General features: G+C 36.7%; 2 protein-coding genes across 5 annotated transcripts in view; both read right to left on the reverse strand.

The window, feature by feature from the left end:
• The window catches only part of LOC127985770 (transcription factor COE1-A), a 114,983-nt gene extending 112,494 nt beyond the window's left edge, over positions 1 to 2,489 (reverse strand). Inside the window, exons 1-3 of one of the 3 annotated variants that reach the window (XM_052587914.1) lie at positions 1,872 to 2,489; positions 1,236 to 1,392; positions 320 to 383 (exon numbers count right to left, since the gene is read on the reverse strand). In XM_052587914.1, the coding sequence (XP_052443874.1) occupies positions 320 to 383; positions 1,236 to 1,392; positions 1,872 to 2,005 (355 nt within the window). In that variant the 5' untranslated portion in view covers positions 2,006 to 2,489. The remainder of the gene's footprint in view (positions 1 to 319; positions 384 to 1,235; positions 1,393 to 1,871) is intronic. The other 2 variants (XM_052587915.1, XM_052587913.1) reach the window with 2 other exon arrangements.
• A 2,926-nt stretch (positions 2,490 to 5,415) lies between these two features.
• Positions 5,416 to 27,425, reverse strand: LOC127985857 (RING finger protein 145). Of its 2 annotated transcripts, none has more exons than XM_052588048.1 (11): positions 27,242 to 27,425; positions 22,874 to 23,086; positions 17,074 to 17,182; positions 16,799 to 16,890; positions 13,711 to 13,946; positions 12,521 to 12,696; positions 11,140 to 11,280; positions 10,841 to 11,023; positions 10,279 to 10,426; positions 8,899 to 9,255; positions 5,416 to 8,179 (listed from the first exon to the last, which is right to left on the reverse strand). In XM_052588048.1, the coding sequence occupies exons 2-11, from the start codon at positions 23,055 to 23,057 to the stop codon at positions 7,775 to 7,777; spliced, it is 2,031 nt and encodes a 676-aa protein (XP_052444008.1). In that variant the 5' UTR covers positions 23,058 to 23,086; positions 27,242 to 27,425; the 3' UTR covers positions 5,416 to 7,774. The 2 variants fall into 2 exon arrangements, with proteins under 2 accessions (XP_052444008.1, XP_052444007.1); XM_052588047.1 differs by having other exon boundaries at positions 22,874 to 23,091.
• Positions 27,426 to 27,631: the final 206 nt, after the last annotated feature.

Genomic DNA, 27,631 nt, shown 5'->3' on the forward strand with positions numbered 1-27,631 from the left:
AATTGATTTAAACCTTGAGTGAATTATTAATGCTTTAAATTCAAACTGATTCATTGTGAAGAGCCATGCTTTAATTTGAAGAAAGTAAATGAGAATTAGTTGGTGTCGAGGAGTCAACCACTGATTGCGTTTAATTGTTCAGAGCGAAACAGTCTCGATCGGTTAAATTATTGATTTCAATCACTGCCAATCTTCGCCAGATTGAGATCCCTAATGACAGCACCTGCTACTGTTGCTGTTTTAGTGCGATGAATTGCAAATCACGATCAATGAAAGTGTGCAAACGCAAGCGTCGCGCGCAAATATGAGCATGTCTTACCGTTGCTGTAGAGAAGTTGCAGTCTGTAATGTATGCCATTGTTTGTCTTTTCTCCTGTAGTCTCCTGTTCATGAAAATAATATTACAACAGGTCTCAAAATCATAGGCTATATGGGTAGTAATGGGAGGAAAGTTACTGCGCTTACAAAATAATATGGTTTGGCACTGTTTAATACAATTCAGCTGTAGTGCAAATACTGTTTTTGTTTAAAAAAAAAAAACAAAAAAAAAAACAGCGTGTGTATAGCTAAACAAAACGGAATTAGTAATTGAATTTCATGTATGAAGTCAACTTAATTTATTCTTAGCTGTACGTTATGTCACTAAGTATTCGGTTATAGCATCATAGTAAGTTATAGGCCATTACTGATAGTACTTAGGCTATATAACATTACATTCATATAAATGCATGATCTAAATTTTTATAAATATGTACATTTTGCTCTATTAAAATGGTTGAAAAATTCTGTTAAGGCGGCAGAAAAAAATGCAAGTTTTTCAAAATTGAATTTTGAAGGCATGCAAAATAAACAGACCTATTCACGAATTTTATTTATAAAGAAATGCATATAAAACCTTAATCTTACATTTTTTAATTAATCTGTATTAGTATTGTTCATATTAAATAACTATACGATTTAATTCCTGTGTTATTCCTTGATGTTTATTTCAATGTAATATTGCAATAATTTTGATTATACTGATCACATATTATTTCAATATGCTATGTTCACACGTTAATTATTTAAACTGTTTTTAAATGTGCGTTATTTGCTGTTTACTAGGCATATAAAAGCTTATGCACTTTTAAAAATATATATTTAAAAAAAAAAGGCATGTGCGAACGTATTTAGCGCTCCGGTGACATCGTGGTGCTGAAAATCAGTTTTTAAAGAAGCTCGTTCATGAAACTCACCTTCTCTTTTTCCACAAATCCGACAAAAGATGTCCTCTCAATTTCCACCGGCTGTCCTTGTCGGTCATAAAGGGCTAAAACGAAGTGGAAGAAGTTGGATTTGCGAAGATTTGAGGGCGGCTGTTTCTCGAAGTGCGCCCGGGCCAGTCCCACTCCACTGCGGGGAAGACACGGAGAACAACATCCTTCAGATAACGTACAGGCTAGATGTGTTATTGAAATAAAATGGATGTTTAATTTCTAATCCCATTGATTGGAGAATTAAAAACACCTATAGCTACATGTGTGTATACGAAATTATAATTATTATTTCTATTAGGCTATTATTATTATTGTTATTATTAGGTTATTGTAGGGCAATTATTAGCATATTCTTATTATTTCTCCAGCAAGTTCAATCCAGTGGTCCTAGGACCTCCAGATGTGACTGCATGCAAAAGAAGGTGAGCTTTGGCAAAGTCCCCAAACTTTGCATCCAAAGGAACTCATCAAAGCTCACTAAACGACAAAGCAAAGCGCATCAAAGGCTTAATCCTCGACAATCCGGATCGAGTTTCCTCAAAACAAACGCCGGCAGCACGATCGGTCCGCGCTCCGTGGGAGGCGATCGCAGTCGCAGCCCCGGGGGTCTCTTACCTCTGCGCGGCCGTGTTCGCATCCAGCACCCCGGCGCCTTGCATCCATGTTCGGACTGCGTTCATGCCGGCTCCGATGGGCTCCTCTTTCAAAATACTCCCACTCCTTTGGATGCTCTCCTGAATCCCAAACATGAAACCGGGATCTCTCGCACTCGTTTCCCGTTGGTAGTGTTCTCAGGTGCCCACCTCCCGTGCGTAAAAGAGAGAGGGTGAGAGAGAGAGCGCGCGCGCTTGAGAGAAAGAGAGAGAGATGGGAAGGAGTTTGGAAACCAGGACAGATCGCTGTGTCACCAAGACGCAAAGTGGAAACAAAAAGCAAGACGTCTTTTCTGTGCTGCCGATAATGTTTCCTGGGAGCAGCTGGTGCGATCAAGCAGATCTCATATCAAATGTCACCGTGACCTAACAACTTTTCTCCTCTTGTCTTCTTCTTTTTTTCTTTGTCAGGACAAAACAAGAAAGTCAAAAGTGGCTAAATCAAGAGGAAGCTGTATCCTTAGCCCTCTCGATCAAACTGAAGTGATTTGTGTCTCTTCCCAAAGGAATCAATCCTTCCTTTGACTATGAGAGGGGAACTAAACACGAGCGCAGCAGCCCCGGAGGCTTGAAGGAGGAACCTGGAGAGGCGGTCCGAAGGCAAACCAGTGTCAGATCCGCCCAACCAGAGCTCTCTCTCCTCCACCCACTCCATCAGCTTGTCAGAAGGCATTACTCGAGCACTCAACAGAAGCTGATTGGAGTTAGACGCTACAAACGTCCCGCAGAAGGGGGCTGTATTGATCAGTCTAGTTAGCTTCTTGACGCTGTAATTGCCGGCGTGACGATAAAAAAAAAAATTTGCATCTTGTTCGCACCTAAAGCATAATGTGAACTTGAGAGAGCCGTAAATAAGGACAGATTGCACGTCGGCGTGTTGTGCAATGTCGCAGTTGCATCCATTAAAGATTTAAAGATGGAAAGAAGACGCTTAGGGTTCTTCAGATTCTTTGCAAAACCTTTAGGCAGGAGAAACTTGAAATCCACATCTTGCACTTGAAACCAAAAAATAACCATTAGAACGTTATATAAACGTTCGCTAGCTTGTCACACATATATATATATATATATATATATATATATATATATATATATATATATATATATATATATATATATATATATATATATATATATGTATATATATATATATATATATTGAAATGCTAGTTGATTTCAACGGGAACGGGAACGGGAACCATGCGTTGGGCTTTTGCAGGGAATTAAGACGGCTAGCGGTTCATTAGAATTCAAAGGCACTTTAAATATAGTGAAGTTCAGGGAGTTCATTATAGTTGATCTGAGGCGCCTTCAAAGGGTTCTCCAGAGGGTTCCTTCTGTGTGACGATCTGAGGAACCAAACGCTGCATCAAGTGTCTTTTAAGCTTTAAAATATGACAAACCTTCCATGGAATTATAAAGCTATGTTTGAAATCCGACGGACGAATTTGAAGATATCTATATATACAGCCTATATTGAATAAAATTCAGTTCCTGAGTTTCCACAGCGTCTTTATCTCATTCAAATAATTAAAATGAAGTAGAGCTGAATTATGAATTCGATTTTTTTTAAGTCTGGTCATTTATTATTATTGTTATTCAGAAATGAGTAAAGAGAAAACAGGCGGATTTCTATATAGCTTTGTATTCAAAAACTAAAGGATACATAGGCTATCTAAAAATAAAATATGTGGAAGATATACTCCATCGCATGGAGACAGAGCTGATATGAAATGGTCGATAACACAATATAAATCAAAACTAAATATATCGATAAGATTTATACCAATATTATTCAATATTTTATGTATTCTGCACATACTACTGTTTCTCAAAAACAAAGATTTCTATACATTTTGGGCTGTTTCGTCCTTTAGCAATGAAGTAGCCTGGGCTACATAAAAAAAAAATAAAAAATAAAAAAACAGGCTGCAGCATGTAAAGAAAGAACAAAAACTAAATTCCCAAAACTTCAGTGCATTGACAGCACTGTAACATCTGATTGTTTGAAATAAGGATGTGGAGACCACGAAAACAAGAATATTTGCTGCGATAGATCACCGTAAGTAGTATGTTATTTGGTGAAAAAAAACTGCAGGGCAATTATGTAGAATGCGTTCTGAGACAAACGCGCTCCTCTCCGGCTTAAACAAACACACACACGGCGCAAAGCATCTCTCACTCGAACCATTTTATTTTTCCAAGCTGTATAGCTGTGACTGACAGATATGCAGCCGTGTGCACTGGCCCCTGGGGCCACTATATTTAGAGTTTGTCCCCTCAGTCTCCCACGCTGCACACTCATGCAACTTACACAGGCTACAATGTTTAAAAACTCTTCTGGATAATAGATGTATTTATTCTTGATATTAGTAGGCTATATACTGACATAATTATTAAAATATAAACATTTACTATATTATTAATAGCCTTACTATTATTATTATTATATAAGCTACATATATACATATACTTTCTCGCGTGATTTTAATAATTAATTTTATATATATATATATATATATATATATAAAAATATATATAATTAGAAAAAATAATGAGAATAATAAGAGCTTTTCATTAGTAGAGTTTTTTTCTGATTCCAAATAATACATGAGATGAAATAAATACCCAATAATATTTTAAACAACAAAAAAGCCCAGTGGTCTTTACACAAATGGTAATCATTCAGTGTTTTTTAAACTATGAATTATTTATAGAATTAAAATTCCATGTCCATGACGTATCACCCTGCCCGTTTTCTGTGTATTGTTTTTAAACATAGCATATATATTTATAGCCTATTATTTTTTCCCAGAGCATATGAAGGTGGTTTAATAATGCAGGTACTCTTTATCGAATTTATTACCAAAATTATTTTAGTGTAGCCTTATTATATAATTTCGCTGATTTGTTAAAGAGCATTAATCAAATATGTAACTTCGTTCCCAGTTTGAGACGCGTCACCAATCGCACGTGTACCGTTATGAACGTGATGCAGCAGCGCCATCGCGTGATCAAACTCAAGGTCAGTAAATTTTTTTCAATGTTTTCTTTCTTTTTTTTCTGCAATGATGTGTTAAATTGATAGAAAGTTATAGTAATAGCATCCAAAATAATTTTTTTTTGTTAACAATATATTTGTGTACTGTGTATAGAGTGTGTATGTCTTTGCACAAATATATATATATACACACACACACACACACACGCAGTATATGTATTTACATGTATATATAGGTTTATATATTATAGATTTAATATATAAACATTTTTCTCAAATATATACATGCATGTGTATGCTTATAAATACATAAATACACAGCGCGCACGCACACATATGTAGTCAAAATCTTCTTGTTTTGCTTCTACACTTTTTTGTGCATTTAGCATGTCAGACTGAAAACTACAAAGTCAGAAAACTTAAGTTTCCCAAAATGTAATTTCTTAATTTCTTTAACTCTGTTAAATCACCCAACAAAACGACAAAAATCACAATTAAAACAACATTTGTTCTATCTACATTTCCATTTATTTTCCTTGAAGAAAATAGTGCAAAAACTACTTGATACAGAATGCTTCGAACGTCATTTGTGTTTGCTCGTACATCAGAAGTATTCATGCACACAAATTTGCCATTCTGAAATGCATCTTTCTTTAAAAAACAGCAAAAACAAAACAAATCTGTGTCTTCAGGATCAATCCCACTTCTGAGAGTGTTCACACGTTCCTCAAGACACTTCATAATGTTCACTGCTGCTTTAACACTGTGTGGCATATCAAAAACACCATAAAGAATATACAGAGGAATATATTTGCCCGTATATGTACACATTTATAATGAGCTATACTTCATCTGCTCTCAACAAGACAAAATATCATTCGCTATAAATGACATTAGTGCAAACATAGTATGGCATGACATCTCCGGCACACACAGGAGCGTTCTCCTGACAGAAAATAATGGCAAAATAATTCTGCAAAGACTAAATGAAGTGCTGTTGATGATATAAACTGATTAGTCAACAGCCAATATTAAGGAGAAACTCTAACCTTTCAAGAATTCAAAAAAAAAAAACCCCCGTGGCTTGATTTTGAGATTTAACACTAAACATCAGAAACTGGCCAGTTTTACAAAGAGGGAAAATGCAAGATGGCCATAATAGAACATCAAATGAAAATTAATCAAAAAAGAAATGTATTGTCTTCCCACTAACGTTCTTTAAAACCAGAAAACAGGTTTAGTTTATGTAGTCTGCAATACGCTTCGGAAATGCTCGCTTCCAGGAATCAAGCCAACTGCCAAACTGACAGCTTAAGCTTTTCTGCAGTGATGGTTTAACATTAATTCTGACACATGGTAAAGAGTGACAAATATAAAGATGAAAAAAGCCGCCCAGCCTTGGATATCCCTTTAAAACTGGGGTAAATAACAAGAGGCGCGCTGTGATAAAACAGATCGACTGGCTCAATGGCACTTTAAATAACATTCCTCAGTTTGACTTCGCCAGGGTCTGGATTTTACAGTGGCTCATTTGGGATGCGCTTCCAAAACACATTTTTACACACACACACACACACACACACACACACACAAACTTCTACAAAAGAATATAGCATAAGAATCAAGAATCATCCATTACCTCCACAGAGATGATGTACATTTTCAGTCAAATGGATGCTTACTAAAAAGCTACTATGCCCCACGAAGGTGAAACGCTGTACCTACACAAGCACTCGATCTGAGAAAAAGCTTGAGTTGTTACACTAGCTACACTAGTAACTCAATGTTAACACAAACATAATTTGTAGTTACTATGATTCATCTCTGTATGGCAGTTTTGGGAAATGTCTTTTGACCAGCAATAATGTGAACAGATCGTATGAAATGCATCAGTGAGCTGAGAGACTCGTGACCAGCATAAAGGGACAGTTCATTCCAGAAGTCATCCTTTACTCAAGCTATTTCAAATTCGTACAATTTTCTTTTGTGGAACACAAAAGAAGGTCAGCAGACTATAAAAAAAAAGCTTTAGGATCTTTTGAATTGTATGGAGACATTTTCACTGTATATATATATATATATATATATATACACAACTGTTAAGAAAAAGGTTGTAATTAAATTTTTTATTCCATGGCGAAAAAAAGAAATGTGAAATGTAAACTCAGAATTAAAAAAAAAAGTAATAACCGTGGAAAGTTAACTTGCAATTGCAAAATATAAACTCCAAATTGCGAGATAAAAAGTTGCAATTACCTTTATTATCTGTGAATGAAAAAAACTGCAAGATGTAAACTTAAAAATTAGAGAAAAAAAGTCATTACTGCAGAATGTTAACTTGTAATTGCGAAATATATACTCAAAATTAAACTCTGAGATTTAAATACATAATTGTGATAAAAAGGAAAAAATTACAGGAACAAAAAAAACTATTATCAGATGTAAACTTCGAATTCACAGAGGGAAAAAAAAATTACTTGTAAATGAAATATTAAACAAACTTTTTATTCCATGGTGAAAAAATATTGAGTTGATATTTTGCAATTTTGACTTTTTTCCTATTAGAATTGTGAGGCAGTCCATATTGTCATAATTAGTAGCCAGTATTTTTAATTCTGTGATGGGATAAGCTGCCATTTAAACAGCCTTTTACTCCATTTAATTATATGGAAAAGAGCAGCTGGAACAACTTTCTAAATATCTTCTTTTGTGTTCCACAAAAATAGAGTGAGTAAATGATGACAGAACTTCTATTTTATGGTAAACCATCCCTATCATCTCCTAATGCAGTCCTCAACCTCAGCAATATGAAGTGTTTGTGGTGACACTTAACAGGCTGATAAGAGTTGAGGGTTATCATTTGCTCATGAAGAGGAATGGACATCTGACGAGCTGCAGGCACCATCATCATTCAGATCAGCTTCTGGGCTGGTGCTGCTCTCTGCCGCTGGATCACATTCTTTGGGCTGGATTTTCGAGCTCCCCGACGGCAAGTCCGTTCCAAGCTCTCGCTCGGCTGGGGTTTGCATGGGAGGAGTGTTTTTTGCTTGGGTGTCTTCCTCAGGGTCCAGCTCAACCTGTGGCTCACCCTCCTCCTGTCCCACCTCTGCTGGGTTCTGATTGGCAGCTCCTGAAGAGCTCGTTGGCTGTAATTGGCTTTTGAGCTGGCCGTGGCACAGAGGACACGTTTCTTGCACGTACAGCCACTTCTTCAAGCAGCCAGCGTGGAAAAAGTGGCCGCATGGCGTGATGACAGCAGACTTCATATCCTGGAATTGAAGGATGGAAGTGAGAAACAAAGTTTAAAACTAGACAGCCAAGATAAGAAGTGAAATTATGAACATGTCTGTAAATGAGGAAATGGTTTAACGGCTAGCGGGAGCAAATTGAGATTCAAATGATGGTGAGCAAAAGCAACAGCTGGTAAAGATTCCACTGTATGTAGTGGTATCACCAAACATGTGCAAAACTACTGAAGCTTGATTTCAGTAAAGATTTGGTTACAATTCACAATCTCTTGATTTGATTCAATTAGGATTCAGATTCATGTGGGTATAATATTCATTCCAGTAAAGAACCTTCAATAAAGTTTATTTATTGTCACTGATGGTTCCATGAAGAAACTATATTATTCATGAAATAAAACAAATGGGTCTTCAGATTATTCTTCATACTAAGAAAAAAAATAAATGGTTATTTTTTTAAATCACTGAAAGCTTCATTGGGGAACCAAAAACCCCTTTCGGAACAATTGTGAAGAGTGCATAGTAAACAAATTCTCTCTTAGTGACACATTAAACCCTCTAACTTGGTATAGAATATAACAGGGCACATGTAATATTTAACAAATGAAAAACTGATCAACATTTCAGTTACGATCTCCAGTGAAAGTACATAAAACATTTTGTACTAAATTAAAAAAAGATTCATGATTCAATGAACATATGTTGTGAATAAAGGCAGTGAAGACATCTTAAACACTCCTTACCTGAAAGCATATAGAACAGATGTCATTATGTTGCTGGAGCTGTAATGCAGAAGCAGTGGGCATGTTTTGGATCTTGTGAACTGCATCTCTGCGCAACAGGAAGCTCTGCCAGCCCAGCTGGGCCCTTAGCCACACGTTATAATAAGAGTGAACCAGGATGATGGTGGAGCCCATTACAGTCCATTCTCCAAACAGGGTCTCTGAGACACCATAGGCCACCACGCAGACGGCCACCAGGAACTCCAGGAGCCGGTAGGTTCCATTGACACAGTAGATGACTTCATCCATGTTCTCAACAGGAGCCTTACGAATCTCTTCCACCATGAAGAGGATATAGATCAGAAGTGTACCAAGAACCTACGAGAGTGTAATCCATCATATCATATATTAGACATTTAAATGTACATGCATTTATAAATATATACATTATATCTCATTATCTATGCAAAATATTCAAGACAAAAAAAAAAATATCTGAAACCGTATATTTTTCTTTTGCCTTCAAGATAGACAACCTATCATAAATGTCCCATTACTAAAACACAAACATATAAACAGCAGAAAATTGTGTGTCACCATTAGGGATGCACCGATATGTAAAGTTTGGCCGATACCGATAACCGATCATCCTTCACATATGAAAGTCGATATCCAGTATGTTGCCCGATAAATCGAACAATAATGAAATTACTTTAGTTAAATAATATTATTAATGAAAATTTGAAAAATAAAAGCGGTGGTTATTATTAATATATCAATGATTTTGATAGAAGTATCTTAACACCACTGCTGTTTGAGCTGTCTGCGCTGTAGCTGAAGAGCAGAAAGACCGGTAAACTGAAACGATAACTTATATATACACAAAAATACACAAATAAACATGTTATATGCTAGAATGTCTGCACCCGTGGCTCTTCCTGTAACACCACGCTGCAACACGACAAATATATTATAAATTCACAACGTTTTATCATAATAGTATTCTCAATGTGTTATATATGACAATCCCAATCATAGTTAATAGTGCGCTGAGCTAAAGATGACTACTGATAAATTGCTCTATTTACACTCTATTAGCTTAACCAAAAGCATTATATATCAGATAAACAAGATATATGTGCATAAACACAATACAATTGCACATTACACAACTGCACAAAAGGCTGCCAATGCACAATGTGGCAACAGAAGAAAAAAAAAACATTTATCAGCCGATACCGATATGGTGGCCAACATACTGTGCATCCCTAGTCACCATAAAAATCAACTGATATATACTATTATACCACTTCATCTTTTAATAAAACTTGACACTGCAAGGAGTGTCTATGCGCAGCGATAGAAACTGTTGATGTGTATTACTCTGTGAGGTCTGTGTACCTGCAGTGATGTGAGGATGCTGGAGGAGATGATTATGAGCAGCCAGAAGTCCATACGGAAGAACTGGCAGATCATGTAAGCCATGTAAGCAGGGAAGACCAGCAGGAAAAGACAAAGACTTACTGCTCGGAAGTGCTTCCACAGACTCCTGCAAAAACCAAAGACAGAAGAAAGACTCAACATACATGTCCTCGGACAGAAAAACATGAATATCGGCCCAGAGGATTCTAACGATTTTATTTCCTGATTACAAGACCAATCAAAACACAAATAATTTAATTATAAAAATTTAAAAGTAAATGCCCATAGTGCATATGTCTTAACATTTACTCTGTTAAGACTTATGGAAGCTAGTTTAATTTTGAAATTAAATTAATTAATTTATAAAAAAAAAAAAAAGAAAAAAGAAATTTCCAACCATTCAGAAAATGTCAAAAATCTGCCAGACTAAAAAAAAAAAAAAAGCCTGTTGTAAATAATGCACACGTGTCTTGTCTGAAAGTTGCAGGAGAACTGTATTCTGATCAGGCGTGAGGTATGCAAGATGTTTTGAGGCTCTTACTTGTCTCTGGAGGCCCCCAGTGCCAGAACTATAGGGTCAGCGATCTCCAGCATGGACTGCAGGATGGAAGCCACCACGACAAAGAGGATGATGCTGAGGAGGAATGCTCTGTGAATGACCTGCAGCTCAATGAGCCCAGTCTGAACAGCCAAGATCAGCAGAGTGATGCCCTCAGTCATTCCCCTGAAAACCAGACGAGAAAACAAACTACTGTATACACTCTTATCTACATTCAAGTCCCTGCAAAAAGTTGTTTTGAAATGGAGCACAGTAAGCATAATTGGCTGGACGTTCCTCACCTGTGCACGGCGTTGTCATTCATGAAAGCTCTATATCCCTGTAGATAGAACTTGCAGAGGGTGAGGACGCCCAGCGCCACGAAAGACACAGTGAAGACCAGCCCCAGCAGAGAGTAAGGAGTACTACAGCACTCGGCGATACTGCAGAAAACATACACAACCAACAAAACCTTTACATACTGTATGTTACATATTGTTAAACAGTGATTTCGATTTCTACTTCCCTATTTTCCACTGTTCCAAATCCTTTCTGGTTTATATCTAGCCTAGCTATGTCAATGTACAATTATTCCCATGATCAATTAATCGTTAACCTAATAATTCAGAATGCTTCTACCTCAGGGGCATATAATCACCAGCATTACAGGATGTGCAAAAACTAAAAGGCTACCAAGCAGGATTATAAAATGATTCGACACGATAATGATAGTCACCTTTGGGATTCAGGACCGCTGAATGCACCATTTTTAAATGGTATGATGTTCGTTGTTGCATTTAATTTTAAAACATAAATCAATGTTTGCAATTAACATTATCACCATTTAAAGTAAAACTATCCCAAATGTAGCTCAAGTAAATAGGCCTGTGCCAGTAAGCATGACTAACTCACATGAAACAGCTTTTTACGTGAACATTGTGAAGCACTACGCTTCGTTCACAAGAGAAATAAATGGTTAGAAGGGAAATATTACATTGCCTCCAAGGAAACTGGATCTGGATTCAAGCTGAATGAGAGAGGTACATTAACCCATACATTTATATTAAGCTTTGTGTTCTGTTTTGCGTGTTGCTATGTCATTTGAATTTCCACTAATTTAACACAAATTAAGAATTTGTTCCCATGACTTAATCCGTTCCCTCATGTTAATTAAATCACGGCTACGTTGTACCTTAAATTTAAGACCGTGGCAACAAATCAGTAAGTGGTAGGAACTAAGAAATATTCATATTTACTTTTTATACCCATTTTTTTCCATCATGTAACTCCGTAGGAGGAGTATTTCACACGCGCTATCAGTTCACATTCAGTTCCGACTTGCTTGTGCGGAAGTTATTCACTTTTCTGTCCATTTACAAAATGGTGTCAACATTTTATTTTAATTTTTCTAGATTCTTTGTAAAGCACTTTTACATTTTGGATCACATCAAAGGCCTATTTTGCACAATGTGAATTATTTGCACTAGAGATCCAGCCCATCACTGTCACAGCCCTAAGTTATCGTTTTTTTTTGTGTGTGTGTGTCTGTGCATGAACACACTGCACGAACTGAATCGATAATCAATAGGTTTGTGATTGTCAATAAATTGTTAGCGTGACTAATCTAGATGCTATCCTTTGTGCTGAATAAAATCAGTGGATAATATGTTGCAGGAGTCAGACCTGGTGAGGAACAGGAAGAGCAGCCTCTCTCTGGAGGGTGGCCGGTCCCGTGTGCTGAAGTAGGTGTAGATCTGCAGTGCAAACAGCACCAGCCAGAAGCACATGAAGAGAACAGGCAGAACCAGCTGATTCCACAGAGACATGCCCAGAGCCAGCAAACCGTACACCTCCACCACCTACAGAACAACACAGGAAACTTACCTAGGGTTCAAAGACTGGCTGGAAGGATGGGCAAAAACGTCTCTTTACTCCACATTATTCACAAACCACTTTTGATAACACTGAAACTTCATAATTCTCATCATCAATTTCTATATTAGAAAAACACTAATGTTAGCCTAATAATGCAAGTTAAAAAAAAAAAAAAGATCAAGCTCAATGAAGGCAATTACAGTGTAATTAGAAACTAATTTAAAGTAATATGGCAAAAAAAAAAAATGCATACATGACAGTAAAATAATTTTTGTTATAAAAGATTTCTATAAGAAAGGTGTCATTTTGATCTTTCTATTCATTGAAGGATACAGAGAGAGAGAATTTTTTTTTTTAAATAAAAAATAAATGATTATTTGGCACCAGACCTGTATACATTACTGATTCAGCCTTGAAATAACAGCAATAAATTACTTTTTAAAAAACATTAAAACAAAAGTTTATTATATTTTGCAAGTTTACTGTTCTTACTGTAATTCTGATTAAATAAATAGAGCTTTGATGAGGAAAATTAATTTAATTTAATTTAATTTTTAATTTAAAAGAGACTATTTAAAAATAAATGGTAAAACCAACCCCAATTAATTAAAAACCAACCCCAAACTCTTCAACAGGTTTTGTCTAAAATAAACAAAAAATGTTAAAACATATTTATCCAAAATAAATAGCAAAAAATTATTCATTTAATCTGCCATGTAGAAAAGTAATTTCAAATTTGAAAAGTGCACATGATGTTGGCGACGACAGCTTTGTGGGCAGCACGCTGACATACAGCGCCATTGCACTTTGGGTGTCCTGGGTTCGAGTCCTGGCTCGTGGACCTTTCCCAATCCCTTCCCCTACTCTCCCTCCCACTTCTACTCCTGTCTAGCTACTATCACACTAAAGTAAAAAAATGCTAAAAAAAATATAAATTCATCCCTTGATTGAGGGGGCGGCACATCTGACCCCACTCTGTAGACCTATGACACTCATACCTGCACCAGCTCTCTGTAGGCAGTTTTGGCCAGATTGTATGGCACCAGCAGGTTTGAGGCGATGAAGTAGAGCACCTCCAGACCGGTGAAGATCATAGCGAAGCGGTTGATGAAGACGATGGTCTCCAGGGGCACGAGGCACAGTCTAGCCACTAGGGGGAGCAGGTGTGCAGAAAACAGCCAGATCTGTTTGGTCTGCATGACGCAGGAACACAGCGTACACACCACGACCTGACCTGAGGGAGAGGATAGTCTTACTGAACAAACACTAACTCTGAACAAACAAACAGAACAGAAACACATCACACTAACACACGTCAACGTTTCCTTTAAAATTCTGCTTTAAATGTTTCCAGTGGGAATGCCCACAATGTGGTCCGCTTTGCCATGTTGACGGCACACAAAACAATTTGACTCAAATGAAACAAAAAAAGAGGTAACTACTCAAGTCTACCAGTTTACTCTCTCTTCACTGAAGGAATGAAACTTTTGCATTTAGATCTAAAGGATCAAATAATGAAAAAAATAAAATAAAAAAAAGTTTAATTTCAAATGAATAACTGAATGCGTTTTCTTTTCAACTTGGTTTCATTGCACAAATTGTGTGGTGCTGTTGCCAAAGGGGAGTTAGTATGACAGGTCACTTGTCATGCCTAATCAAAAGGGTAATGGTTGTTATCTTACATCTTCATTTGGCTGGTCAGCTAAGAACACAGATTTTGCCTATGAATGTTTTCTATTCAATTAGTTTAATTTCAAGTAAAATGAGGAAACTGCCCTGCGGTGCTGCTGTCTTCGTGAACTGTGCTTAATGTATTCATGTATTTCATTGTGTATCTTGTAAATAAGAAGAGATTTTCAGGATTAAATATCTGGATATAAAGGTCTTTAAGTGAGGTAAATATTTGATTAAACATGAATTAGACTCCCCATCTTTTATAAGAATTGCAAAAATATTTATAGATATCGCACTTACAAAGAGTAATTTCTACCAGTTGAAATATTTTAGATCCATTTTAACAGCATTTTAGGAAAAAAAAAAACTATTATATTTAATATGCCAGATTAACTGGGGGGGGGGGTCAGTTTTTTTCTTTTCTGTTTGTTTTCTTTTTAATGGTTAAATTACATTTTATTGATCAAAAAGCATATCTAATTAAAATAATGAAACTTAAACAAATTTACATCAATAAAAGTTTAACAAAAACTACATGTTAATGTCCCTATGAAGGGTTTTATTTTTTTCTACCTTTTTCCTAATCTGTGTTTGCATGTTTAATTATTTGAAAGCATATAAAAAAAGTTTAATTTATTATTACAACAGCCTTATGATTTTCTGCTTAGACGTTCTATATTGTGTATTTAATTTGTTTTTTTAAAGGCATAAAACATTCATTTAATCTATATTTTAAGTAATGAAAATGAAATGTCATTTTTTGGAAAATAAAAGGACATTTAATATTACAGTCAAAACTTTGAAAAAATATTGTATGCTTATTGCTTAAAAATAAGGTTTTAACAATTTTAGTATTAGCAGCCTATTACGTACATTCTGCTGAACAATAGTAATTTATTTCTTCCGCAATGCCCTCAAATTAAACCAAACTTTTATTTTGACGGGCTGCCATGAATATCTTTACATTTGTGTGTGTATGAGATATGAGGATAGTTTTACTCGAAATAAATGGTCAATTGCTCATGAAGTGAGACTCAGAGCAGTTCTGGAGATGTTGTTCATGTATTTATGTCCTCATTTAAGCCCCCTTTACATTGAGATTCCTGATAATACACGGGTAATGTGTCTCAGCAACTGTTCCCGGATCGTTAGATTGTGGTTCATTCACACTGCCAGTGATTTCCCAGAATCTGCGCGTGCGTTCACACACAACCCGTAAAGGTCCCATAATGACACGTGGCATCATGATGTGACATGTAACGCTAGTCACCTTAACTTTCACTTAAACTGGCAAACGATCTCAGTTTCAACACAGATAGTGAGGAACTACCTGATCTCTGCTTCATTACAGTTTGCACATTTTTTTGTCACAAATGTTGATCTGGCTTCAAAACACCTGGTAAAAGAGTCGCACGATAACGTGCGTCATCACTACGGCACACCCATCGCACCATTGGTTCTGGTTATTGTTCACACAGAGCTCTTTCCGGGACTAAGCTCACCAGTAATGTTACTTGGTACCCAACCCGGGATCAATCTGGAATCAATCCCGGGATGTGTTTGCATTCAAACAGAAGGCAATCAGGCAATTTTCCAGGAACAATGTGCAGTGTGAATGGGGCTTAAGGGAGACGGCAGATGCTAAAGTCACCGCAAGCGTCACGCACACTTCAGTATGAGTGGTAAACAAATGACTGTTGTGATATGGCGCTATAGATAAAATATATTTGGATAAAATTAACTTGACCAAGGGGGGCTGGGGGTGCCGCTCTCTTAATATAATGGCAGGGGAAACACTGCAGTCTGTAGCTCTGATTCTAGTCTGTTTGTCATGGAAAGGGCTGGTTGCATGCCATTCCATTCCTAAATGCCTCATTAGTAAAACTGGAAGTATTTCACAAGTCTATTCATTATCGAATTGAGCACACTGAGTCTTTCAGATTCTGTGTTATAGTTCAGCAGTCAGGTCTCTTTTCCAGCATAGGTAAAAACCAAATTTCAGTAACACAACACCAGTTGTGAGCAGGCATATGCCGGTATCAAACTTTCATCTTGCCATTCATTGCTAATACTTATATGCCTGTATTCTCACAATATTGAGAATTAGTTGCAAAAAAAAAAATGTTAGTCAAAGTATAACAGATTTAATAACAAAATTACAGGCATTTTTGAAGCAGCATACAGCAGTGTTGTGCATTTAAAATTCAGAATCGTTTGTAATAATTATTCTCTGTATTTTAAAGTGCCCGCGATAGCAATACCATGCATGTTTATTATCGTGATGTATCACATTACCGAATACCGGCACATCTAGTTGCGAGTAATTCATCCCTCATAATGCGTCAGGAACAAATTCAGCAGTAAAGAGAACTAAATCTGGTGTTGTGTTGGAGCTGATGATGCAGGACGTACCAATGAGTGCTGTGGTAAAGCGGTTCATGGACAGAGGCTCCAGGTAAAGTGGTCCCTCATAACCAGAGTCCAGCTCTCCACGTACATAATCCCTGCAGGAACACCAGTCATTGAGCACTGTTTGTTTGAAAGTCATTATAACTACTAAACAGTTGCATTAATGACAAAATGTGTCAAGCACTCTTTTATTTGTGAACTGTCAAAGTGTCAGCACTTAAAACCCAATGTGTCACTGTGTTTTATACAGTCAAGCAAGGGGTGCTGTGAGCACAGACCTGGAGAGCTGGTGTCCAGCGAAGAGCAGAAGAGCTGTGAGCACATAGAGGTAGAGCTGCACCAGATGCTGCCGGGGTAAAGTCAACAACACCAGACTGAGGATGTAGCCTGAAGAAAAGGGAGTCTCAATTACTGACATTCCATTAAATAAACTTACAAACCAGGTGCTTTTGCAAACTTGGTTTCACATAAAACTTGTTTTATTATATGTAAGTGTCAATGACAAACAACAGCACACACAATAAAGGAAAATGTTTTTTTTTTTTTTTTTTAATTCAGTTAAACAGCATATGCCAAGTAAAAAATATACCCTTTGTATTTATGTTGATGTCACGGGGTTTTGCGAAACTTTTATATTACTTTTCAAGAAAAAGTTTAATTTAATGTCTCTAAAATGTCATATGGTCTAACCAATAACATTATAGAAATAACATTTTCCCTACACCTTGAACGCATGTGAATATACATCATCTCCTTCCTGGGTAAAACCTTTCCATTAAGGGTCAAATTGACTGACACTATGAAGAAAACTAAATATTCATACAGAAAAAAAAAGACAATTTCCATCACTTTTTGATGCATACATTTGTTGAAAATTAGCAGATTATTTCATCACTACTTGTAATGACTATTTGCACAGTGAGATACAAATAACTACAACCAAGCGTGAATAGTATTACTGTAAAAACGAAGTAATAATACAAATTTTTAATTTAAGGTAAGCTTTATTTTGAAATGTGATTCTGATAAACAACCATACAAGACTAGCTCTGTGTCAAGACATATTTAACCAAATTAACTTGCTAACGCTGGTGATTATAAAAGCAAAACAAAACTCTGGTTTTTACTGACAGTGCTCATTAAAAATGCTGAAAGATTGTGTTACAGCAAACGAAAAGGTACTGATTTTATTTAATTCCAATGGGATTACACAGCATTGTGTTTAGACAACATAAAGCCTATAACTACAAACCAGGACTTAGGCCTAAACTTTAGGTCATAAAAATGGGCCAATTACATTATTGGTGAGAAGTTTATTGCAGCAGTGAAGTGTGATCCACCCTGCCTGTTTAACTGTGTCAGCAGCATCTATAACCCACACTAAAAACAGTTCATGCAGACAGGAAGTTGCATCAAACACATGACAATTTATCTCCTGGACTGGCCTGCACATTTCCACTAGGACAGCTCTCTGCTGCAAATATCTTTAGCTGGACGAGCAGGTCTGGGAAAGATTCTGTCATAAGCAAAACCTTTTTTGTCTCTGGCTGACAAACAATTGCTCTTGTTGTGGTTATTTATGCCTGCTGCACCGAACATGCAGGGAGAATCCAGCATGTTCAAAGAGGAGGAAATCTAATACACTGCCCTGGACTGCTATGTGAGCATCTAGCTTGCAAGTGAACATTTAGAAAGCATTTGCTGATGTTTAAATCATTATTGATGGAATTAGACATTGGTCTATAGGTGTGTGTGTGTGTGTGTGTGTGTGTTCTGGAAGCACAGAGAAGCTGTTCTCTCCATACTGTCTACTGAACAATGATTATGCTCATGTAATAGTTCACTTCAAATGTGTACAAATATCCAAAAGCTAGACTTATTTTCCTTCAATTAAAGATAAATATACATTAGGTTAACCTAAATTCTAATCCTAAAAAATCTACTTCTATGATTAAATTGCATTTAAAACAGTCCATTTCACAACAATTGCCTAAATGAATAATCGTATACTTTGTTAAACACTCAACACATTGTAGACGTCACAATAGGTTTAAAAGATACAATGCATGCCAATATCTGCCAAAGCATGAATGAATGTCTCTGATCTGAACTGTGTTTAGTGGTTTAGTTTCTGTCATCATTCAGTGTCTGCATCTTGCGTGTCGACTATGTGGCACAAATCATCAGCACTGAGACATGGTCGGTTGGATCAATTGTCCAGAACAGGTCATGCAAAGAGAGAGAAAGGGAGGAAAGAAAGGTGTGGTAGAGAGATGTCCAACTATGCCATATACAGTATACTGCCTGTAGAACTGCAGCCCTGTTCTCACAGAGTGTTTAGCTGGAGGTCACAGTCACTTTTTGTATTTAAATGTATCATGCGACAGAAGTGTGGCATCATGTCACTGGTTCTCAAACAAATGTATGGTTGCATTGATGCTGCAAATCACCGTCAGTTTCAACAACCTTTAAAGGGGCCATGGGATGTTAATATGATTCCTTCAGGGTCTTAATGTAAAGTTGATAACCTACTTTGGTTAAAAAAAAAAAAAAAAAAAAAACTTTTTACCTTGTCAAATTCAGCTCTGTTCATAGCAAGCCATTTCCTCTCTTCCATGGGGTGACGAGCATACTGTAAACTTTAGCCGCATTTAGCTATGAAACTTGCTAACTAGCACATTATTAGGAAAGATGATTTAATAAAACGGTAACACTTTAGTATAGGGTCCAATTCACACTAATAACTAGTTGCTTATTAGCATGTCTATTATTAATATATTGGCTGTTTATTAGTGCTTATAAAGTACATATAATGCATGACATCCATAATCCTACCCAATACCCTAAACTTAACAACTACCTTATAAACTATTAATAAGCAGCAAATAAGTTAATTGAGGCAAAAGTCATAGTTAATGGTTAGTTAATAGTGAGAATTGGACCCTAAACTAAAGTGTGACCAAAAACTCTTCACAAATGACTCCCGCGGACATAGACGCATTTAGGCAGACGCATTCGGTGCATTCCCTTCAAAAATGAAAGTAACGTTAATCCTCTGCATCTTCAGAGGCTCAGATGTTAGGAGTAAATGACAGCGGCTATGTTCATTGTTACATCAAACAACAAAACACCTCAATTGCTTAAATCAGAGACATTCTTGTCTTCCCGGGCAATGGAGTCGACACAATAGCAGACAACTCACAGCTAACTCTAAGGTTAAGGTCTAAGGTAAGACGGCCTTGTCAATTATATATCGTGGGAGCGGCCTGTGCAGAACGACACCATTCTGCCAGGAATCTCAGAACAGCCTGATTTGAGATATGAAAGAAAAAAAAACAAAAAAAAACATTGGGTGGATTTTTAGCATTATAGGGTGGATGTGTGCACACACTTCCAATAGACATTTATGTTCAAACAACATGTAAAGTGAACTTTGCATCCGATGACCCCTTTATTTAAGAATAATGAACCAATACAAAAGGTAGCCTTTGGTGTAAACTCACTAAATGTATTTATTATTTTTTTCAACTAAGAAAATTTGTTTTGATATACATGTTTAATTTGAAAATAATTTAAGAACTTGCATCCCTGTCACTAGATTTCATTTCAGGTTTGTACACTCAAAAGATAGGGTGCTGGATAAATGGATCAGTTAAAATAGTATTTGCAATGCAAAGGTAGCAGGCACCTGCATAATATCAGACACCGAAATGTACTGCTAAACGATCAGATGCAGATGAAAGTGAAAAGCTCTGCGGCTGATCTACTGACAATGTGCACATAAAAGAACAGACACAATTAGATCATTTCCATTATGAACAGCGCAATCTGGCTGGTTTCAGACCGAGCAGCAACCTCGCGCTCTCTCTCGTGAAGCCAATAAGGAAGTGACTAAAACTGCAATTCATCGACCGGCCGCTTGAGGCTGGCTGCAGAAGGGAGTCAGTCCCATAGACTCCCCATGCTAAAATGCCCAACTTTACAGCAGAAAAAAAAACATGTTTACAGCCTGGTACAAGAAATGATTTTGGTCTACATTGCTAATTTTGCCCTTCATGACAACTGTGAGGCCTTCATAAAGATGTGATATATATATCACATCTTTATGGGAAGGGTATGAAACTTGGTGACTTATTGCATTTGGAATGTGAGCGTACACACAAAAAAATTATTGCCATGATTTGAGGTCTAAGTGGTGGTACAAATAAAGAAATAAATAAGTGTCACTTGTGGTCTCCGGTCAAAAATGACAGACCATAGAAAATAATCAGGAAGTCGACAAACAAAAATTCTCAAAATTCCTTGAAATTTTTTGTTTATAATCTACAAATCTGCCACAACGCAGAAATGAGTACACATCAACGATAAAACTCTAAAACTGTTATGACTGTAATACAGCAAATAGGCCGATGTAAAATATAAGCTATAATTTAACTACAATACAGTAAAAAAAGGACAGCAAGGAAGCAGTTACAATTTAAAACATCAGGAGTGCAAAACAGACAAATCCACTCACACACACACTCACTCACAAACACACATACACAATTATACACACACTCAAATGAATTGGTATAAACATATAGCCAAAAAGAGTCAGAAAACTGATATAAGAACAAGATGGAATAAGCTCTGATGAAACATTCCTGTTCATTTTGGTTACGTTTTTATAGAATTTTAATGTTTTGTGTAACAAAATGCTTTCTGTGTTCAGGTTTGGCTGTAGTAATAATAATTCAAAAACTGATGCTTCAAAGCAACATTTTAAACCCTCCAATAATAGGTATTTGTCTAAAAACAATTAGACAATTTATAGGCCGTTTTATATATATACAGTGTTGGGTATAGTTACTTTGGTAAGTAGTTAGTTAGGTTACAACGTTACCATCAATTAAAAGTAATCAGTTATGATACAGCGTTACCTATTCATAAAAGTAACGCGTTAGAGTACTCATGCGTTACCAAAAATTAAAAGCCGTTTGCAGCGGCTCACACGACAGATTTAAATAATAACTTTAAATAATGCAGTTATCAAAGTACAAGTATGCTTACTTGTAAACACAACCTTAAACAGGCTTACAGATTTAAATCCATTTAGAAATGATGAACAACCAGCCAGCCAATGATCTAACAGAAATTAACAGCTGCCTGTCAAACAAAAATGATAACAAACCGAATTAAATCCTTCACTGCCACACAGGCAAATGACAAATCGCTTAATAGCCGAACTAATTATTATTAAAGTGTCACTCACAGTCACAAGCCTAAATTCGCTTTAACACAGTCCTCTTACATTTACTCTTCAAAGTAGTGATTAAAACGTAGCGTTATATTTGAGGTAGAATTTTTGGCGGTCGACAGAAGCTTTTCACCAAAGCAGAGTGTGCATTTTACCGTTATGTTCTTTTCTTTTTCGTTGACAAATTGAAAATAATGTGCGTACTTCCATAAACCAAACGCTGTCCTCTCTGCTATCTTGCCGGGAGTTCGAAAAAAAAAAAAACCCCACACACACACACACACACACACACACAGGGTCAGGCGCAGGGCACAGACGCATCACAGCCATTGACTTTAAGATCACAGAGCTTCGGCTCCGCTGATACTGTACATCCGCAGGTGGCACAGTAGACCTAGGACTACTGTCTGACAAAAAGCAGGCTGCAGTCGGGATTTTCCTTTCCTTAAAATAACGGATTACTTTTTTTAAAAAAATAACGAAGTTACTGATTACTTACGCACGAAACTAACGCGTTAAGTTACAAATTTCAGGAAAAAAGTAATTAGAGTACTCTAACGCGTTACCCACAACACTGTATATATATATATATATATATATATATATATATATATGGGCTAAACCATTTTATTGCAGATGTTTTTCTTATTTTACTCCCACCAGATGGCACTAATCTGGTAAAAAAAAAAAAAAGGATTTTACTGTGTTGACTATTTTAATATGAAATACTGCATTAATTGAAAAGACTTTAAAGGAGTTTGTTCGATAAGCATTTCCGGTTCATTGTCATTCATTGCTTGTTGTATAGGCAGGAAGTGGTTGCTTGTGTTTGGACCTACCGACATAATGCAGGTACAGGGCAATATATTTGTACTGGAAGAGAGGGTTATTGCTGAGACTGCTCCTCTGGATTTTCTGGAAGAAGGAGCTGACGTCCCAGCGGTACAGCACCTCTAGCAGCATGATGCTGGGGATCCGCAGACCCACGTTTAGAACCGCCTCCACACGGGCCTTCATCGCCATGACCAGCAGGGCACTGAACAGGCCTCAACCTAAACTGAGACAAACACGATTTTAAAATAGAGAACAACAGTGCTATTCTATTAAAACCACAGTTTTTTAGTCTTTGAGGAACTAAATCAAGACACCCAGATGAGGTAAGTTTATATTTCAACCTGAAATTTGACTAAATAAATAAGCATAATAATAATATTGCATATTATACATAAGAAAAAAAATTATATACAAACTGCTTTGAGTGTCCATTTTTATATACAACCCAGGTTTTAGTTGAGTGTTGATTATACATCTATATAAAAAAAAAATTCTCATTCATTTCATTAATTCGCTTTATTTATAGAGCACTTTACAACTACACCTGCAGACCAAAGTGCTGCACAATCAAGAAATACCTCATTAAAACACACAACTTAAAAACAACACACATCCTATTAAACAACAAAGACTAGCCCACCCCCTTAAAGGCTAAAGACAAGTAGTTTCTGATTTCAAGGCAGGACTCCACATACAACACATTGCAATAGTCCAGACGAGACAAAACATATGCATTAATAACCTTCTATGGGTCTTTCCTTAACAGAATAGGCTTTAGTCAAGCAATAGACCCAATCTGGAAAAACAAATCTTTACTAGATCATTAATCTGCTAGTCAAATTTCAGCTCTGGATCAAACACCACATCTAAGCTCCTTATTTGGTCATGACAATAATCGGACCATGAACCCACATATGTGATATTATCTAACCATCCTCTGGCAGGGCCAAAACACTATCTCAGTTTTACTCTGGTTAAACTGAAGCAGATTTCATCCAGCTCTTAACCTCATCTAGACATGCAAATAGCAAATTAGAACCATTGTTCTCTCCCACTCTCGTAGGAAAATAGATCTGTGTATTATCCGCATACAAATGGTAAGACATCCCGTATTTTGCAAAAACTGAGCCTAGGTGCAACATATACAAGGAAAATAAAATGCGGCCAATAACAGAACCATGGGGGACGCCACAAGTAAGAGGGGAACTGCCGTTGAAACAAAGTTACCATTAGGGCTGGGATAAATGATTATTTTTTAAACTATTAATCTAGCGATTATTTTTTCGATGCATCGATTAATCTAACGATTAATTTTTTCAGACTGATTCGATTTCGATTATCTCCCCATTAATTTACTACTAACAATTTATACATGTTGATTTACATATCTGAATGAAAAAAACATGAATTCCTTAACATTGCAATATATGTTTATTGCTCTTAAAATTACAAAATAAAAGACTGACTAAGAATGCATTACTTTGCACTTGTATAGAGATAGCATTCAATAAAACCTTGAAGCCTTGAAAACACATAGCTTACTGAAACAAGCTTACTGAACACATAGGGCCTAGCTTACTGAAAAAAAGTTCTTCTTTCAGATGAAAATAACAACAACTTGATGTCTAGCATTCAATAAAAAAGGTCACCCAAAATACTTGTTTAGAGCAATTGAAAGAATACAGTAACCAATGTTAACTTAAGGGGTGCTTTTCCAAAAAAAAATAAAATAAAATTAACAGTGGGAGCCAGCAGCCTGTCATGGAGAAAAAAAACATCTCCGAATGCTCCACGTGAAACTTTGGCGTTCTGCCCTTTTTCTATCGTGTCTAATGATTTTGGTTAAAATGCACGAGGGAGAGAGAGAGAGAGAGAGAGAGAGAAAGACAGCGCTCGTGTAGTTTGAAGACTGTGAGTGCGCGTGTAACTTTGGCGTTTCGCCCTTTTTCTATCGTGTTTAATGATTTTGTTTAATATGCACAAAGGAGAGAGAGAGAGCAAGAAGCGCTCGTGTTGTTTGAAGACTGTGAATGCGCGCGCAGCCGGAGCTCTCTCTCGTACGTGCCCTGTCAGGCGCAGCAGTCATTCTATTCTACATCACTCACCGATCAAATAAGGCTTTGACAGCCGCCAAAAAAAAAGATCAATGCAGAAAAACCCCTGGATTGGTTATATAACAAAGGACAGAATGTTGATCCGGCCATCGCGTATATTCAGCGCACATAAGGTAAACGTTTTGCAAACTTTTTTAGAGAAATAAAAACAGGTTGACGAATCGATTCGCATATTTTGCGTCAACATATTTTTTGCATCGACGTCATCGATGACCTCGATGCGTTGTCCCAGCCCTAGTTACCATACTTTACAGTGAATGATCTATTTGACAGATAAGACTTTATCCACTCTAAAACCGTCCCACGAATTCCAATTAAAGGTACAATTTGTAAGATATTTGCAGTAAAATATCCAAAAACCACTAGGCTAGTGTTATATATTTTGTCCACCTGAATACTAACAATATCTTTAATGTTTTCAACTACTTGTAAATCTTGAGAAAATTCCCATTCTAAACAGTGACACGGGGCAGTGCAGTCGCCTGTCCATGACGTTAGTTACCACCTTCACTAATGTAGAAACCACATGACAACAGTGTCGTGGACAAATGACCATAATTCCCATAATTCTTCGCACCTTCTTAGCGTCATCAAACCACGCGATTGTTATTGTTTTGGTAGTGCGCCCTCTAGTGGCATGTCCTACAACCTCTGTACCTTTAAATGGGATAACAGCTTTCTAAGAATCACATGGTCTATTGTGTAAAAAGCTGCACTTAAGTCCAATAAAATCAGAGCTGCCCCGTTACCTGCATCTCTGACTGTAGGTGAAAAACTCTTAAAAGTACAGACTCAGTGCTGTGACCTGCCATAAAACCAGATCAAATACCTACTTTAAAAATGACATTAACTGGGAATAAACCACCTTCTCTAAAATCTTTGATAGACATGGTAGCTTTGAGATGGGCCGATAATTTCTTTTAAAATAACCGCCAGCCTAAAGCAAGTTGGAACAACTCCATTAAGAGAATATTGTTAACAATAGAAGTAATACTCGGCCCAACAACATCAACCATCTCCTTAAGACGTAAATGAACCACATCGCAACAACCAGGTGTAGGATTCAAATGCATGATGATGTCCATAACTTGCGCCAGAGACACTTGCTCAAAGAGATCAAAACTCCTTACACAAACTGGTGACATCACAGACTCAACTGAAGATGCAGGCAGACTAGTTCTAATCATTTCTACTTTTTCCACAAAAAATATCCGAAACATTTCATAAACCTGCAATGAGGGGGTCAAGGTAAAACATACAGTCTGATTGAGAAATCTATTAATTGTTGAAAAAAGGGCTGCAGGGCCACTATATGTCACATATAATGACATTATATGACTCAATAACACTCAATAAATAATTCTGCCTTGCAGTTCTCACAGCAGCCTGGTTGTCTGAAAAACACCACCTCATGAATTGAAGTGAAACCTGTAGTTTATCCTTTCTCCATTTCCTGCATTCCTGCCTCAGAGAACATGTTGTTAAGCCATGGAGATGGATTAAGTTTAGATTTCCTAACTTTATATGGGGCCACTACATCCAAGATCTCGGAGCAAACAGAACTGAAGAAAATCAACAGCTCATCTGTTATTTGCAAACATATGAAACATAAATAACCCAAATGCTTAGAATATGACATTATCACCAAACAAAATCATAATGCATCTCCAAAACCACAGTAATACCCTATCCTATCTTTAAGAAACCATGTGAATACCTAATGTACTTCTCTTTTTACCACCAGGTGGGGGGAAAAAACACTACACTTACATAACTATACTCTTAAGTCAACAATATAGTCAAATAATTGTGCGATGACGAAAATATAGTGTTGTATTTAAACTCACGTGGACTAGTTGTTGTCATACCTGTCGTGTTAAACGTGTTTGAACTCTAGTAACCCCGACACATCAACAGTCACAGTTTAACACGGGACACATGTGAAATATTAAAAAGATAAACCTTATACAGACACAAATATTACATCGTTGAGACGACAGAACACGGGTTTAAATGTGAACCAGAACATTAATAACAGACTTTCGGAGTTTGTGCAGACTAAATGGTATCTTAATAACTAGGTAAAGTTCATATTTAACCGCTTCAGAGGTCTTACAACACAAACAAATAATGTTTTGAGGTAAATGTGTTAAATACGTAGAGTTAAATTATTTTAAAATGTAACTAACAGTAACATTACAGAACTGTGTCCGTTCTTCCCTTACAAACGCTTCGATAGTTATGATAAAATAGACTTACACGTTGGTTAATCACTTCAAGATGTTAGATTTCGTCTTTGGTTGCGTCTCTGGATGAGTATAAACCATTTTTAGCACCGATGTCTCGACGTTATCCGCTTGTTATGGTCAAATTAAAAGCATAAGAGACGGAGCATCTAAATTTCACTCAAGCAGCCATTACGCACACACTGTTTGAGGGCGCACAGCGCATGCGCGATTTTGAATAACGGAGATTAACCGCTAGGTGGCGCTAGTCTGACAGCTAACGTTACTATGGCGAAGGCTGTAATAGTTCAAATGACAAATTTGAAAATAAATAATTAAGAGAAGAGAGTGCATAGATTCGAGGACCGAACTTGGATCAGAGTCTTTCGCAAAAGCTTCAAGATGAGTAATGCGAGGTCCCCAG

The sequence above is a fragment of the Carassius gibelio genome, chromosome B21 (assembly GCF_023724105.1).
Source record: "Carassius gibelio isolate Cgi1373 ecotype wild population from Czech Republic chromosome B21, carGib1.2-hapl.c, whole genome shotgun sequence".
NCBI lineage: Eukaryota > Metazoa > Chordata > Actinopteri > Cypriniformes > Cyprinidae > Carassius > Carassius gibelio.

Excerpts from the sequence above, each read along its gene's own strand:
- LOC127985857 (XM_052588048.1), bottom strand. The coding sequence starts at position 23,057 with ATGGCGATGAAGGCCCGTGTGGAGGCGGTTCTAAACGTGGGTCTGCGG. Across the intron at positions 16,891-17,073 it reads GCTGGACACCAGCTCTCCAG|GGATTATGTACGTGGAGAGC; the intron begins GTCTGTGCTCAC and ends GTGTTCCTGCAG. Across the intron at positions 10,427-10,840 it reads CTGGGGGCCTCCAGAGACAA|GAGTCTGTGGAAGCACTTCC; the intron begins GTAAGAGCCTCA and ends TGGTTTTTGCAG.